The sequence below is a fragment of the Salvelinus sp. IW2-2015 genome, linkage group LG9 (assembly GCF_002910315.2).
Source record: "Salvelinus sp. IW2-2015 linkage group LG9, ASM291031v2, whole genome shotgun sequence".
Classification (NCBI taxonomy): Eukaryota; Metazoa; Chordata; class Actinopteri; order Salmoniformes; family Salmonidae; genus Salvelinus; species Salvelinus sp. IW2-2015.
In genome coordinates, this window is record NC_036849.1 from 3,681,950 (window position 1) to 3,697,126 (window position 15,177).

Consider the following 15,177-nt stretch of genomic DNA (forward strand, 5'->3'; position numbering starts at 1 on the left):
ACTGTAGGCCTGCTGTATTTGCATGAACACATTTTCATGAGGGAATTTAATGCACTTGTGACATCGTATATGCCCCATGTATTCTAATGGCAAGGCAAGCATCCCCTGAGCTGCTCCGCCTCACTCGGTCTCTACACAGACTCGCCAGGCTGAGACTCCAGGCCAGCAGGAAGTTGCGTTCAGTGTGTCCCGCTGTCCGTTGAGCGTCGGGACGAAGAGGCTCTTTATCGTGAGAAATGTCTTGATTGACGGACGGTGAATACACATTTTCCCGTTTTAATAACGGGTGAATGTAATTATTAAGTGGTGTTTATATCCTAACGAGTCGCCTTTACCAAGAGAGGAACTATGGCAAACGTGAAAGTCGCCATTCGAGTTCGCCCTCTCAACGCAAGGTAAATTCACCCTGTTTCTCTTCTATTCTAAGTTCACTGTCAATAAAGTTGGACTACTAACTAGCTTTGCTTCATTATGCAAATTATCATTTTTAGAATAGATGACAATAGTTGGGATTTATTCTGCTGTTGTGTGTTGTCAGTGTTACTACGCATGGGAATTGGACTGAATTGGGCAGCTCCAGCTCTAGTTTCTGATACAACGTATTTAATGTCATGATGATGCGATGTAGGTAGCCTATATGCCTTAAATGTGCATGCTTTATGTACTGTGCATACACCCTCGGTCTCAGTTTGCAAGTTACTTATTGAAAAGCCACTGACAGCATGCATAGGGCAGGCTACACTGTCAGAATAAAAACATTTACGTTGACATTTTGAAAAATCTATTGGCTCCACTCACTCCATTATTATGCAATTACTAAAGTAGTAATCTATATGCCACAATAACAACAATATTGTAATTACAGTGTTAGAACAAATGAATGTGTGTGCTGCCTTCTAAAGAATACGTATCCCTTTTGTTATATCGCTCATATCACCATCTAACAAGCAACAGTTGTTGGTGAAACACTCATGGGAAAACTTTTTTTGGTCTATTTTACAGCGGCATAAAAATGTTTTTATTGGGGTAGCTAGACTAGTGCAGTAAGTGTTGTGCCCCACAAGGACCCGCCTATTAGCCCAAAGTACAACAGTATGTCGAGTTAAAGGTCCTTTGGGATGCTTAGGGGGTGGGGTTGTACAGTTAAATCAAATTTAAGTTAGCTGTATTTTGCCATTGCATTTGGCCAAGCAACATAGGCCTAGCTTTAAAGCATTTTTTTAACGTCTTTGCTTGAACATCATTGGTTGTTTTAAATCCTTTCCTTGCGCTTTGCATTACAAAAGGGGACTTAATAGCTAACATTCACTGTCATGCAAATACATGCTTCCTGGTTGTGTCTTTTACAGGGATTTGAGTTGGTGCTGTTGTGTGTGTGTGTTGTGCAGTGTGTGTGTTCATGTGTTAATGGAAAGTGTTTTGCCCTTCGGTACAGTTTAATTGTAGCTGTCATGCCATCATTCAGGCTTTGCATTGTGACACAGAGATAACAGGAGAACCCAAGCCGTTACATATTTCTCAAAGGACTAATAGGGCCCTACGTAATCTATCCTTTGCCTACTGACAGCCAATCCGACTCTTTCCAATTGGCTACAGTATGTCGTGAACCCTTTGGAGAGTGAGAGAGAGAGAATGAGAGAGAAACAGAGAGGACAGCACTAGCTACTACATGTGTTACAAAGTGTCAATCCGTTTGAGAAATAGTTCAGTTTGTGTCAAAACAGAAGAGGCCTCTTTTTATTTTCCATCCTTCCTTCCTCCTTCCATTCATGCTGGTCAAACCCCGGTTAGAAGCCGTCTCTCTTGAGGTTGTCGTGGTTTTGGGTTGGGCTGCTGGGGTTGGCAAAATGAATCCCACGTGGTGGAGCATGTGCTTATTACAACTTCCAACAGAGTCCCTAGTGTGATTTATCTACCCCGTCTCACACACCCAGACCAAGGACAGAGAAGTAATTTGTACTATTGCAGTGTCCCGCATTGTTGCAATCCCCCATTATCGCTCAAGGAGTTTTAAAGTCATTCAGCTCTACTCTTCTACAGCCTCAGATTTCATTCTGTTGCATCATATGTGTCCAGAACAAGCAGCTGGAGCACACACACACACACACACATGGGCTTTTGTCCAAGGAATGGCTCAAGCTTTCTCACCCGAGGGACTCTTTGCAGGGCCCGTTTGGACTGTTTTCTTTTGAATAAGAACTGGACAGTATTTTCCAACTCTGATTCAGGGATTTTTGGGGATTGTCTTTGACACCATGTAATAGTCTCATGTCACTACTCTCAAGTAGCACTTGTTAGATTTGTCTGCAGTCCCTCCTCCTTTAAAAGTCACAAAAAATAAAGGACATAAAACAGAGTGATCTGGCATTTGAGAAGATAGTACAGATTGAATGATGTCTCTGTAACAACCACTAATATAATAATGATCGGTCTCATGTAGCCATCCTGCCTGAGTAACGTGGGTAGATCAGAAGAACCGATGAATGAAGGACATGGTCTGGTCACCTCATTTGTTTTTGTTATTACCTCTCACACTCAGTTAATATAAAATAATAAATGTCATTTTAGCAGACGCTTTTATCCAAAGCGACTGACAATCATGTGTGCATGCATTTAACACGGGGGGTCCCAGGAATTCAACCCACTATCCTGACTTTACAGGTGCCATGCTCTACTAACAGCGACAGAGGACCACCAGTTTGTGGTCATGTCTGTCCACCGTGACTTTCCGTCTTCCCCCGCGTCTGTTACCCGTCTCCCCAATATACCCCCTGACTGGGCGATTATAATGTGTAGTTAATGTGAGCAAATGCATGAAACTATAGAAATGAAAGTATACTAACACAATGTCTATCTCTCTGTCTTTCACAGGGAAGGTGTGGATGGAGGGAGGCTAGCTGTGCAGGTGGAGGACAAGTTGGTTAGGATAAAGAATACTAAGGTGAGTGCCATACTGTCTTTTTACCCAGCATGTAACTGCACAGGTGACTCTGATACACACACACACACACACACGTCTCCTAAATAGTATCAGATTGCAATGGACACAAGGTTCTAAATGGAACCTGTATTGGGCTATAAAGAACCCTTTCCTAAGGTTCTATAAAGAACCATTAAAAAAAGGTTCTATGTACTACAGCGGAAAAGAGCTCTGCTATAGTTACAACCCTTTTTTTATGGTTCTTTATAGAACCTTTATGGAGAATGAGAAAGGTTGGTTCTATAAAAAATCTGAACGGTTCTTTTGTAGATCCTTTTGTAGAACCATACAGGTTTTCTTTATATTCTGGTCAGCCATAGTATATTGTTACATTTCCATAGGTGTTATTATTGTGTTAATTGGCTAGTTCAACCAAGTGAGCTACCTCTGGAACAGCTGGGGGTCCCTGGCTGATTTAGTCAACTGTCCTCAATTGACACAAGGCCATACGTGAGTCTTTCACAAGACACATTACTGGCCATGGTTTTACAGAATGGCTAACACAACAGATTAGATCAACTGGAATGACACTCTTCACTCACGGTTGCACAAAAAGATCTGTGCTCAAACTACGCCCCAGAACATTGTAATCAGCCGCCTCCCCTACATTTTACTCATCACCAAAAGAGCAAAGAACCCTTTTATGAACTGTAAAGAACCATCGCAAGAGCTCAAAGGGTTTTTTGAGTCATCATGGTTCCACAAAGAACCCTTGAGGAACCCCTGATACTGTATGTGATATTCCCATGATCTATTGCTCTTTGATATTGGCCAATATATCTGTCAATCAACGTCAGAGCTGAGGCGGCGATCTTGACGTACTGTTTATGTGTGTAGGGCGGGTTGAGGGTAGCAGGTTTTGAGGAGGTGGGGTCATCCAGAGGGTATGTGTCTCTTACACACAGGATGTTTACACTCAGGACTGGGCCCTTTGCTGTCTGATTCCAATATTGTTTATAATGATTGTGCAGAGCCTACTCTCCCTCACACACACTGCCTCACACACTCGGAGACACTTAGAGGGAGGGACGGTCGTACACAGGGCCCACAGGCACGCACACACCTGTAGAAACACACACACAAACACACACAGGCAAAGGGACCCTCCCACAGACACCACGACACGCATACACACACTCAAATAGGACACTCAAGACTCTGCTATTCGGTGGATGATGACAAGTTGTGAACCCAAGTTACAACCCTCACACCTTTGTTAGAGCGAGTGGTTTAAAACCGTCTCCGTAGCGTGACTGAGTATCTGTGACAGCTTCCCCCCAACCACAATCTAATTATTGCCTCCCAGATCCAGCAATTAGGAGGAAACTGCTTTATTACTCCCTCTTAGTGACTCAAAATCATGTTTCTTGAGTGTGTATGTTCAGCTTTACAATATTATCAATATTATCACTGGTTGTTCAGGGCTGGAGATGTTTACGGCAGAAGTTAGAGAAGGGAGAGGATATGTGTTTTGGAAATGATGTGAAAGAGACGAGCCACATATGGTGTCCTGCTGTTACAGAGCTGCCCGGAGCAAGGTCCCATGGGAATAATTATTTTAGGAAAGTGGGACAGTTTGGATTAAGATGGAGAAAGTGAAAAGAGAGGAACAGGAGAATAAACACACACACGCGGATGGGAGAGAGAGGGCGAAGTTGATGAAGGACGGGAGAACAGGAGAGTGAAGGAATGGAGCAGACAGAAATGGAGATAGAGGGATGGATAGGGTAATGACCACAGAGACGAGCTCACCCACCATGTCTAAGCCTGTGTGCTATGTGGTTCACTCTCAGATCAGCCATCCGAAGCAAGGCTATTGTTTAGTATCATAACAATGGTGCATGGCTGAAGTAGCAGGTTTTAACTGCAGTCAATTGGCTGTGAGGAATGAATAGCTTCAGTGTGGCCTAATGCTGCTGTTAGAAACTTTGTTGACGATTGACTTGATTACTGTCAGACTGTGCAGAATCCCTGATCTACGACTGTGCATCCCAAATAACTACTCGTATGTGCCCTGCTCAACCTGATCCCCTTAAATGTGAGTGTATTCTGAAACGATGGTGATGTCAGCTGTACATACAGTGCATTCGGATAAAGTATTCAGACTCCTTGACTTTTTCCGAATTTTGTTACGTTACAGCCTTATTCTAAAATGTATTTTAAAAAATACATGTTTCCTCGTCAATCTACACACAATACTTTACTCCTACCTACATGTACAAATTACCTCGACTAACCTGTACCCCCACACACTGACTCGGTACCGGTACCCCCTGTATATAGCCTCGTTATTGTTATTTTATTGTGTTGCTATTATTTTTTACTTTTTAGTTTATTTAGTAAATATTTTCTTAACTGCATTGTTGTATTCGGCGCATGTGACAAATAAAAATGTATTCGATTTTTTATTGGATTTGATTACAAAGCAAAAACAGGTTTTTAGACATTAGGTTTTTAGACATGTTTGCAAATGTATTAAAAAGAAAAATCTTACCATAATTGCATAAGTATTCAGACCCTTTACTCAGTACTTTGTTGAAGCACCTTTGGCAGTGATTACAGCTTTGAGTCTTCTTGGGTATGACGCTAGAAGCTTGGCACACCTGTGTTTCTGGAGTTTCTCCCATTCTTCTCTGCAGATCCTATCAAGCTCTGTCAGGTTGGATGGGGAGAGTCGCTGCACAGCTATTTTCTGGTCTCCAGAGATGTTCATTCGGGTTCAAGCCACTGCTGTGTTGCCTTGTCTGTGTGCTTAGGGTCATTGTCCTGTTGGAAGGTGAACCTTCGCCCCAGCCTGAGGTCCTGAGCACTCTGGAGCAGGTTTTCATCAAGGATCTCTCTGTACTTTGCTCTGTTTATTTTTCCCTCCTTCCTGACTAGTCTCCCAGTCCCTGCCGCTGAAAAACATCCCCACAGTATGATATTGCCACCATCATGCTTCACCGTAGGGATGGCGCCAGGTTTCCTCCAGACGTAACGCTTGGCGTTCAGGCCAGATATTTCAATCTTGGTTTCATCGGACCAGAGAATCTTGTTTCTCATAGTCTGAGAGTGTTTTAGGTGCCTTTTGGCAAACTCCAAATGTGCTGTAATGTGCCTTTTACTGAGGAATGGCTTCCGTCTGGCCATAAAAGCCTGATTGGTGGAGTGCTGCAGAGATGGTTGTCCTTCTGGAAGGTTCTCCCATCTCCACAGAGGAACTTTGGAGCTCTGTCAGAGTGACCATCAGGTTCTTGGTCAAATCCCTGACAAAGGTCCTTCTCCCCCATTTGCTCAGTTTGTCCGTGCGGCCAACTCTAGGAAGAGTCATGGTGGTTCTAAACTTCTTCCATTTAAGAATTATGGAGGCCACTGTGTTCTTGGGGACCTTCAATGCTGCATACCCTTGATACCCTGTGCCTCGACACAATCCTGTCTCTGAGCTCTGTGGACAATTCCTTCGACCTCATGTCTTGGTTTTTGCTCTGACATGCACCGTCAACTGTGTGACCTTTATATAGACGGGTGTTTGCCGTTTGCCGAAACAGGATGCAACTGAACTCAATTTGGAGTCTCATAGCAAAAGGTCTGAATACTTATGTAAATAATAAAATCAAAAAATGTTTTTATACATTTGCAAACATTTTTACAGTTTTCACTTTGTCGTTATGGGGTGTTGTGTGTAGATTGATGAGAAATCCATTTTGGAATAAGGCTGTAACGTAACAAAATGTGGGAAATGGGAAGGGGTCTGAATACTTTCCGAATGCGCTGTACGTGGAGACAACGATATCGACGCGTTAAGATAAAGGTTAGACCGTATCATGGTGAAAATACATAAGAGGTTGACGGTTTGTAAGGTCTCGTGCACAAGATGAGTGTACTGTTTGTGAAATGATGCTCAGTGGCTGTAAACTAAAGTTGTCCACAGCAACAGCTCAACAGTCCTGTCCGGGCGTGTAGATACATGCTCTGCTTCAGTTGCCCTTTTTCATGGCATGGCCCTTAGTCAACAGTCAACACCAGGGCAGTCAGTCTCATTAGTAATGCTGACACTGTAGTTGATTTAAGTGGTTGTCTCTAGTAGGAACACAGGTTCTCTTGTCTGGGCTGTAACCCTGTAACCTCAGTCCCGTAAAGCATAAGCTTCGACACATTATTTTGAAGACCTGATTGAATGTGCAGCAAAACGTGCACGTGTCTCAGTACAGCTTAAACCGTACCTCATCTTTTGATAAGCAAGACATTTGTCCCTGAGAGTCTCTAACTGTCTCACTGTCTCTCTGTCTGTMCRCRRCCCCCCCCCCCCCCCCAGCTGGATGGACGTCAGGACGGACATGGAGACTCCAGGGAGAAGGTGCTGGAGTTTGGTTTTGACTACTGTTACTGGTCTGTGGCCCCAGAGGAACCACACTACGCCTCACAGGAGGAGGTAAGTAGGAGTCCTGCGTGTTGTGTTTGTTTTTGATTTGAGCTGTTTTTGTTCCTGGGTTTCGTGCCGGTTGAGTGGCGGCATCGGGCATGTGCGTGCCAGGCAGGGGTGGGTGTCAGTAAGCATGAAATTGGAGTGAAAGGTGCTATCTGTACTTGTCCAAACAAGTGTTTTTCCACGGTCATGATGTGCACTAAGGAACGTTTGCGTGTGGCGTTTGCGTGTGAAGCAGCCGGGGGAACGTTGGGCAGGGTGGGCACGGGGAATCACAACCTGGACTGAAGGAAGACGTCCAGGGGAAATAATACTGTGTTTGGAAAGAAACAAAACGTCTCGGATATTGATATCAGCTCCATCTGTTCTCCGGATTTGTGCGGGCCTCAGATTCCCTTTTATGTCTCTGTGATTGGCTGATTAAATCTGTTTGTGCTGCTTGGATTGGTGGGTGCTACCGTTTTTCCTGGTACTGACGGGAGGAGGAGCCAGAATAAGACCCACCCCCTCAGATACAGACTAGCAGAGGCCATTGTGTCATGTTAGTTGGACCTCCGTTTATAGAACTCAAACTTGATGAATGCTGCATTGTCTTGTTCTGATTCCTGGCTGATTTATTTACAAACCAACATTCCCATTAAGGACAAGCTATGCAAGCAATGTTGCCTTTGGTGTTGAAGACAAGTACCATGCCATGGGAAAAGCCTTGGGCCACCCTGGCTTGGTCTAGATCCAATGATTTTGTTCTGGTCTCTGTCTGTGAAGACTGGAGAGTTCCTCCCTCTCTGCTGTCACCTCTCCTCCCCTGAGAAGTGTGTGTGTGTGTGTGTGTGTGAGTGAAAGAGCTGTGACGGCCCACTCTCTGAAGCAAAACACAGCGCTCTTCCCTCTCGCGCTCTCTCTCAATTCAATTCACAAGGCTTTATTGGCATGGGAAACGTATGTTTACGTTGCCGAAGCAAGTGAAATGGATAAACAAAAGTGAAACAAACAATTCAAAGTGAACAGTAAATATTACACTCACACCAGTTTCAAAAGAATAAAGACATTTCAAATGTCGTGTTATGTCTATATACAGTCTTTCTCTCTCTGTCTGTGTCACTCTTTCATCCCTCCCTCTCTCGCTGTCTCTTTCTCTATTGCCCCATTCTCTCCACCTCTGAGTTGTGCCCAGTCAGAGGGTGCTGGTGGGGTGGCCCTGCCACTACATTCCTCTGGTGACCCGTGGTGGGCGAGGAGGAGGGGCAAACAGGGGCACGGCATAGAGATACAATATATTGTTGTTAGTGTGTGTGTTTTCTCTTTACTTCTGTGGAGCAGGGTCACAATCGGACCTCTTTCCGAGGCCTTTAAGTGTGTGGCTGTTCCACACAAACTCTGACACAGTGGCACCAGAGCTGACATTTACTGGCCACACGTCACAGATAGTTGCTAGGTCTACCCTTCTCTCTAGGCTCTGTCCCAAAGAATGTAGACTACACACTATTTACAGTGCTGTATGTTGACAACATTTGAGTACAGTGTTGAATAAAACGACTCGTGTTAGGTGACCTGAGGCTAACACTAAGGACTGGTCGTAAGGGCAGATGACGAAAATGTTGTGTTTGTGCAGTTTCAGAACACTTAATTCCCTCAGCAGTTCATACTTTCCCCAGACTTTCATACGCAGACATACAGTTGAAGTCGGAAGTTTACGTACAGTTAGGTTGGAGTCATTAAAACTCGTTTTTCAACCACTCCACAAATTCAACCACTCCACAAATGTTAACAAACTATAGTTTTGGCAAGTCGGTTAGGACATCTACTTTGTGCATGACACAAGTAGTTTTTCCAACAATTGATTACAGACAGATTATTTCACTTATAATTCACTGTATCACAATTCCAGTGGGTCAGAAGTTTACACACACTAAGTTGACTGTGACTTTAAACAGCTTGGAAAATTCCAGAAAATGTTGTCATGGCTTTCGAAGCTTCTGATATGCTAATTGACATCATTTGAGTCAATTGGAGGTGTACCTGTGGATGTATTTCAAGGCCTACCTTCAAACTCAGTGCCTCTTTTTTGCTTGACATCATGGGAAAATCAAAAGAAAATCAGCCAAGACCTCAATCTGGTTCATCCTTGGGAGCAATTTCCAAACGCCTGAAGGTACCACGTTCATCTGTACAAACAATAGTACGCAAGTATAAACACCATGGGACCATGCAGCCGTCATACCGCTCAGAAAGGAGACACGTTCTGTCTTCTAGAGATGAACGTACTTTGGGTGCGAAAAGTGCAGATCAATCCCAGAACAACAGCAAGGACCTTGGTGAAGATGCTGGAGGAAACGGGTACAAAGTATCTAATCCACAGTAAAACGAGTCCTATATCGACATAACCTGAAAGGCCGCTCAGCAAGGAAAGAGCCACTGCTCCAAAACCGCCATAAAAAAGCCAGACTACGGTTTGCACTGCACATGGGACAAAGATTCTGATGAAACAAAAATAGAACTTGGCCATAATGGCCATCGTTATGTTTGAGGAAAAAGGGGGAGGCTTGCAAGCCGAAGAACACCATTCCAACCGTGAAGCACGGCGGTGGCAGCATCATGTTGTGGGGGTGCTTTGCTGCAGAGGGACTGGTGCCCTTCACAAAATAGATGGCATCATGAGGATGGAAAATTACGTGGATATATTGAAGCAACATCTCAAGACATATCAGGTAGAGTTAAAGCTTGGTCGCAAATGGGTCTTCCAAATGGACAGTGACCCCAAGCACACTTCCAAAGTTGTGGCAAAATGGCTTAAGAACAACAAAGTCAAGGTATTGGAGTGGCCATCACAAAGCCCTGACCTCAATCCTATAGAAATTGGGCAGAACTGAAAAAGCGTGGTGCGAGCAAGGAGGCCTACAAACCTGACTCAGTTACACCAGCTCTGTCAGGAGGAATGGGCCAAAATTCACCCAACTTATTGTGGAAGCTATTGGAAGGCTACCTGAACGTTTGACCCAAGTTAAACAATTTAATGGCAATGCTACCAAATACTAATTGAGTGTATGTAAACGTCTGACCCACTGGGAATGTGATGAAAGAAATAAAAGCTGAAAAAATCATTCTCTCTACTATTATTCTGACATGTCACATTCTTAAATTAAGTGGCTGATGCCTAACTGACCTAAGACAGGGCATTTTTACTAGGATTAAATGTCAGGAATTGTGAAAAACTGAGTTTAAATGTATTTGGCTAAGGTGTATGTAAACTTCCGACTTCAACTGTACTTATTAAAAAAATAATAGAGTTGTGTTTTCTCCCTTAATAATACCACTGGTGTAATAGACCTACCTATAATTTCAACAGTCTTTAATTCCATTAAAAAAGTCTCACTATTATAGATAAGCGTCAGATATTTTCCCTCTCACTGGTGCCAAGCACTATTTTAAAGTCACAATTTAGTCTTGTGTTTTTCTCAAGCTACATGTCGGAGCGCTGTAGTGTAGTTGTGTGTGTCCAGAGAAGACGTCGTCCTCCTGGCTTAACTTCCTGTTGAGCCCTGAGGGACTGAGTCAGTCTGAGACCCATGGCGGGGGAGGGGAAACTCAAACCTAACTCCTGCTCCTCCAGTCTCTACCCGACCACACCCCTCTGAGACTGGCCAGAGCAAACCCCCTATGCTAGACCTCTGCTGTGTTGCACTGTACTGTCTGGATGTGCTGTATATGCCACAGAATGAAAAATAACACATACTGTGGGGTCTGCAATTATTGACACCGCTAAAGATTCTTATAAATAAAGTAGTTAATAGTTTAGTGTTTGTTCCCGTATTCCTAACACGCAATGATCTTTGACCCCTCTGTAACTTTCTCACTCATCATTATTCACGATTCATTCAGGATGATCTGTAATCATGTTAGCATACACATTCATGCAGAAGTGTTTAGAAACCTATTCTATTCTTATTTACAATAAAAGTCACCCCAGTATGACACTACACATTATTTACCATTTCATTTCTATTGGGCACAAAATAATCTGAAACACAACCAAAACAAACAGCAAATGCATCCAACAAGTGTGTAGAGTCACAAGCTTGATGTAATCATTGCATGCCCGGAATTTGGGCCCTGATACGAAACATTTGACTACTTTATTTATAGGAATCTTTAGGGGTGTCAATGATGTTGACTAGTTATGGTATGTGCTGCAGTGACAGTGAGCTGATGGAGTGTTCTCCAGAGGCGGTTCACCTGCATGCTCTTCACTCTAGTCAGAAAGAAGGAGTGAACTGGAGAAGAGAGAGGGGGGGGGAGTAGAAAGGAGGGGAAGGTGAGAGGAGGAAGAGGGCGCAAGAGAAAGAGAGAGAATGCGAGATCCTAGGTATTCACTACGGAGTTAGGCTTTGGAACAGAGCTGAAGAAGAGATGTAATCCATAATGGAAGCCAGCTGTTGAGGTAGTGGTGAACTAGAGAGAGAATGGACCAGCTTATTTAAGCGCTCGTTCTGTACGTGTTAGATGTGTATACTTACGGCGTAATATATTCTCTTCTATGTTTAATTAACATGGGACATTTAACCGTAACTCGTTGAAGGACTGGGGCATTTAAATAGATGGAAAACGGAAATAGCTGAGAACTGGGAGTCATCTGGAGCACAGAGAGATGAGGGTGGAAGAGGGAGAGAGAGAGGGAAGGGGGGAGGAGGAGAATATATTGGGGTAGAGAGAGTTGGAGAAGAGAGAACGAGGAGGGAGGGAGAGCAAAAACACCCCGGTCCAAGCTCCAAGCTGACTTCATTTGGTAATAAAACCCAGCATTGAGCTCCAGACTCAGATCCTGTCCAATGACGTCTTTTGGGCTGAAATCTAACTGTGAAAAATTACTTAGTGGAGCAGCTGTGAGTTTGGCAGACGAGAAATGGGCGGTTCTATCGACCCCCTGCCCATTCCCCTCCTCCACCTCTGGAATTCTCTCTCGCTCTCTCTTATTCTCCCCTCTCTCTCTCTCGCTCTCTCTCTCTCTCTCTCGCTCTTTCGCTCTCGCTCTCGCTCTCTCTCTCTCTCTCTCTCTCTCTCGCTCTCTCCCTCCCCCCATGCAATGTTCATGACTCGATTCTGCTCTTGGTGTTTCTAGGTCTGTGTGTTAGTCGTGCTATAGGGAGAAGAAGAACGGCTCTGTGCTTCAATGTGATTGGTGTGCATTTTCCTCTCACACTGTATTCCACACTAGTGAGCTTGAATCCAACTTTACTGATGACTGGTTAAAGGAACCATGACTCCCGCACATATTTGATCTTGTTGTGGCAGACTATTAGACTAGTTACGGACACTAACAAGGCACAAAGACATCAATAGTTTGGTCTTGCTTAATCGCTTATAAAATTCTGATTTAAAAAAAATGTGGAGCACCTGTGATGGACAAAAAAGTATTCTAATTTAATGTTATCTTAGTGTTATCTCACACGGTGTTGCTACCCATATCTCTGTATACTTGCAGTTCTCTGGACCAGTGATGGTAATAGCAAACCTGCTGTTCAGGGGGACAGTCCAGTACATAGAGTACCCATGTACACTACCATACCAGAATCCCCCCCAGAATAAACCCCTATACTGTACCCCTATAGAGAGTATAGCAGATGAGACAGCCACCCCATACAAAAAAAACACATGAAAAAAATATCACAATGTTGAACGGACACGTGTGAACAAATCACAGACATACAGTGTGTGTTTCCCCAATATTTCCAGTCCAGTATAAGTATCACGTGTGCTTTTGTAACTGGCGGGTTTAGAACCCGTGACTCCCACAGGAGAAGCCAACGTCTTGACCATGAAGGACAACACTCATTTTTAATAAGACGCAGGCGGGGCTACCTCATCACGTGACCGTGAGCAACCATGACCGCCTCGTGTCCTATACACTTTCACATGTGCATTTCCACATTTTAATGTCAACTAGGGTTGTCAAACGATTCAAAAATGTAATCGAGTTAATCGCAGGATTTGCTGGGATTACCAGCAAATTCGTCATTTGCTCAAATTGAGCGGTAATTTACAAAAAGTATTACAATAATATTTGCGTCTTCATTTTGTCCAAAGGAACGGTTAGCAAAATCGGGTAAATTGATGAACACACTTTCTTTAACCTCAAAGTCAATTTGTTTTGCCTTTGCGTTGTTTTTAGCTATATAGATGATGTATGTTGATGTTTTCAGTGAATTTTAAACGCTTTCAGACAATGCGGGAAAAAAATATATACAGATAGTTAACTTGAGGCATGGAGGGACAGAATAAGTTACAAGAAGAACAAAAAGAAATGGAGGAACATAGTCTGGATGGTCTTCAGAGATAGATGAGAGGGGTTGAGGGTGGCTGAAGGTTGGTATTAAAACAAACAAAAGATAACTATTGTAAAATACACTGTCTGTAAAATGTATATAGTATGTATAAGCTGAAAGTAGAATCCTAAGTATTTTTGTCCATTAGTTTCTCCAATTAGGGGAGGGTTGGTAGGGTTAGGGGAAAATATATGCAAAAAATATATATACAGTGCCTTCAGAAAGTATTCAGACCCCTTGACTTTTTCCACATTTTGTTACGTTAAAGCCTTATTCTAAAATGTATTAAATTGTTTTTTCCCCCTCATCAATCTACACACAATACCCCATAATGACAAAGAAAAAGCAGGTTTTTAGAAGTTTTTGCACATTTATTACAAATAAAAAAACTGAAATAACAAGTATTCAGACCCTTTACTCAGTACTTTGTTGAAGCACCTTTGGCAGCAATTACAGCCTCGAGTCTTCTTGGGTATGACACTACAAGCTTGGCACACCTGTATTTGGGGAGTTTCTCCCATTCTTCTCTGCAGATCCTCTCAAGCTCTGTCAGGTTGAATGGGGAGCATTGCTGCACAGCTATTTTCAGGTCTCTCCAGAGATGTTCGATCGGGTTCAAGTCCGGGATCTGGTTGGTCCACTCAAGGACATTCAGAGACTTGTCCCGAAGCCACTCCTATGTTGTCTTGGCTGTGTGCTTAGTGTCGTTGTTCTGTTGGAAGGTGAACCTTCGCCCCAGTCTGAGGTCCGGAGCACTTTGGAGCAGGTTTTCATCATGGATCTCTCTGTACTTTGCTCCGTTCATCTTTCCCTCGATCCTGACTAGTCTCCCAGTCCTTGCTGCTGAAAAACATCCCCACAATATAATGCTGCCACCACCATGCTTCACCATAGGGATGGTGACAGGTTTCCTCCAGACGCAACACTTGGCATTCAGGCCAAAGAGTTCAATCTTGGTTTCGTCAGACCAGAGAATCTTGTTTCTCATGGTCTGAGAGTCTTTAGGTGCCTTTTGGCAAACTCCAAGCAGGCTGTTATGTGTCTATTAGTGAAGAGTGGCTTCCGTCTGGCCACTCTACCATAAAGGCCTGATTGGTGGAGTGCTGCAGAGATGGTTGTCCTTCTTGAACTCTGGAGCTCTGTCAGTGACCATTGGGTTCTTGGTCACTCCCCTGACCAAGGCCCTTTTCCCCCGATTGCTCAGTTTGGCCGGGCGGCCAGCTCTAGGAAGAGTGTTGGTGGTTCCAAACTTCTTCCTTTTAAGAATGATGGAGGCCACTGTGTTTTCGGGGACCTTCAATGCTGCAGAACTTTCACAAGTGATTTTACATGTGAAAATGCTCATTTGTTTTGTAAGGGAGGCTACAGCCCGGGGAAGCCATTCCCTGTCTGCCTTCCCATTCTCTGTTTTCTTTCCCTGTCATTAAAACCTTTCGGCCAGAGAGGGCTCTGGGTGCCTAAACATTCTCATT

At 43.7% G+C, this 15,177-nt stretch overlaps 1 protein-coding gene across 1 annotated transcript in view; it reads left to right on the forward strand.

Moving 5' to 3' along the window:
* Window positions 1-67: 67 nt before the first annotated feature.
* stard9 (StAR-related lipid transfer (START) domain containing 9) overlaps window positions 68-15,177 on the forward strand; it is a 58,874-nt gene continuing 43,764 nt past the window's right edge. The window contains exons 1-3 of the mRNA XM_070445097.1: window positions 68-395; window positions 2,872-2,941; window positions 7,275-7,391. Of these exons, the coding sequence (XP_070301198.1) occupies window positions 349-395; window positions 2,872-2,941; window positions 7,275-7,391 (234 nt within the window). The 5' untranslated portion in view covers window positions 68-348. The remainder of the gene's footprint in view (window positions 396-2,871; window positions 2,942-7,274; window positions 7,392-15,177) is intronic.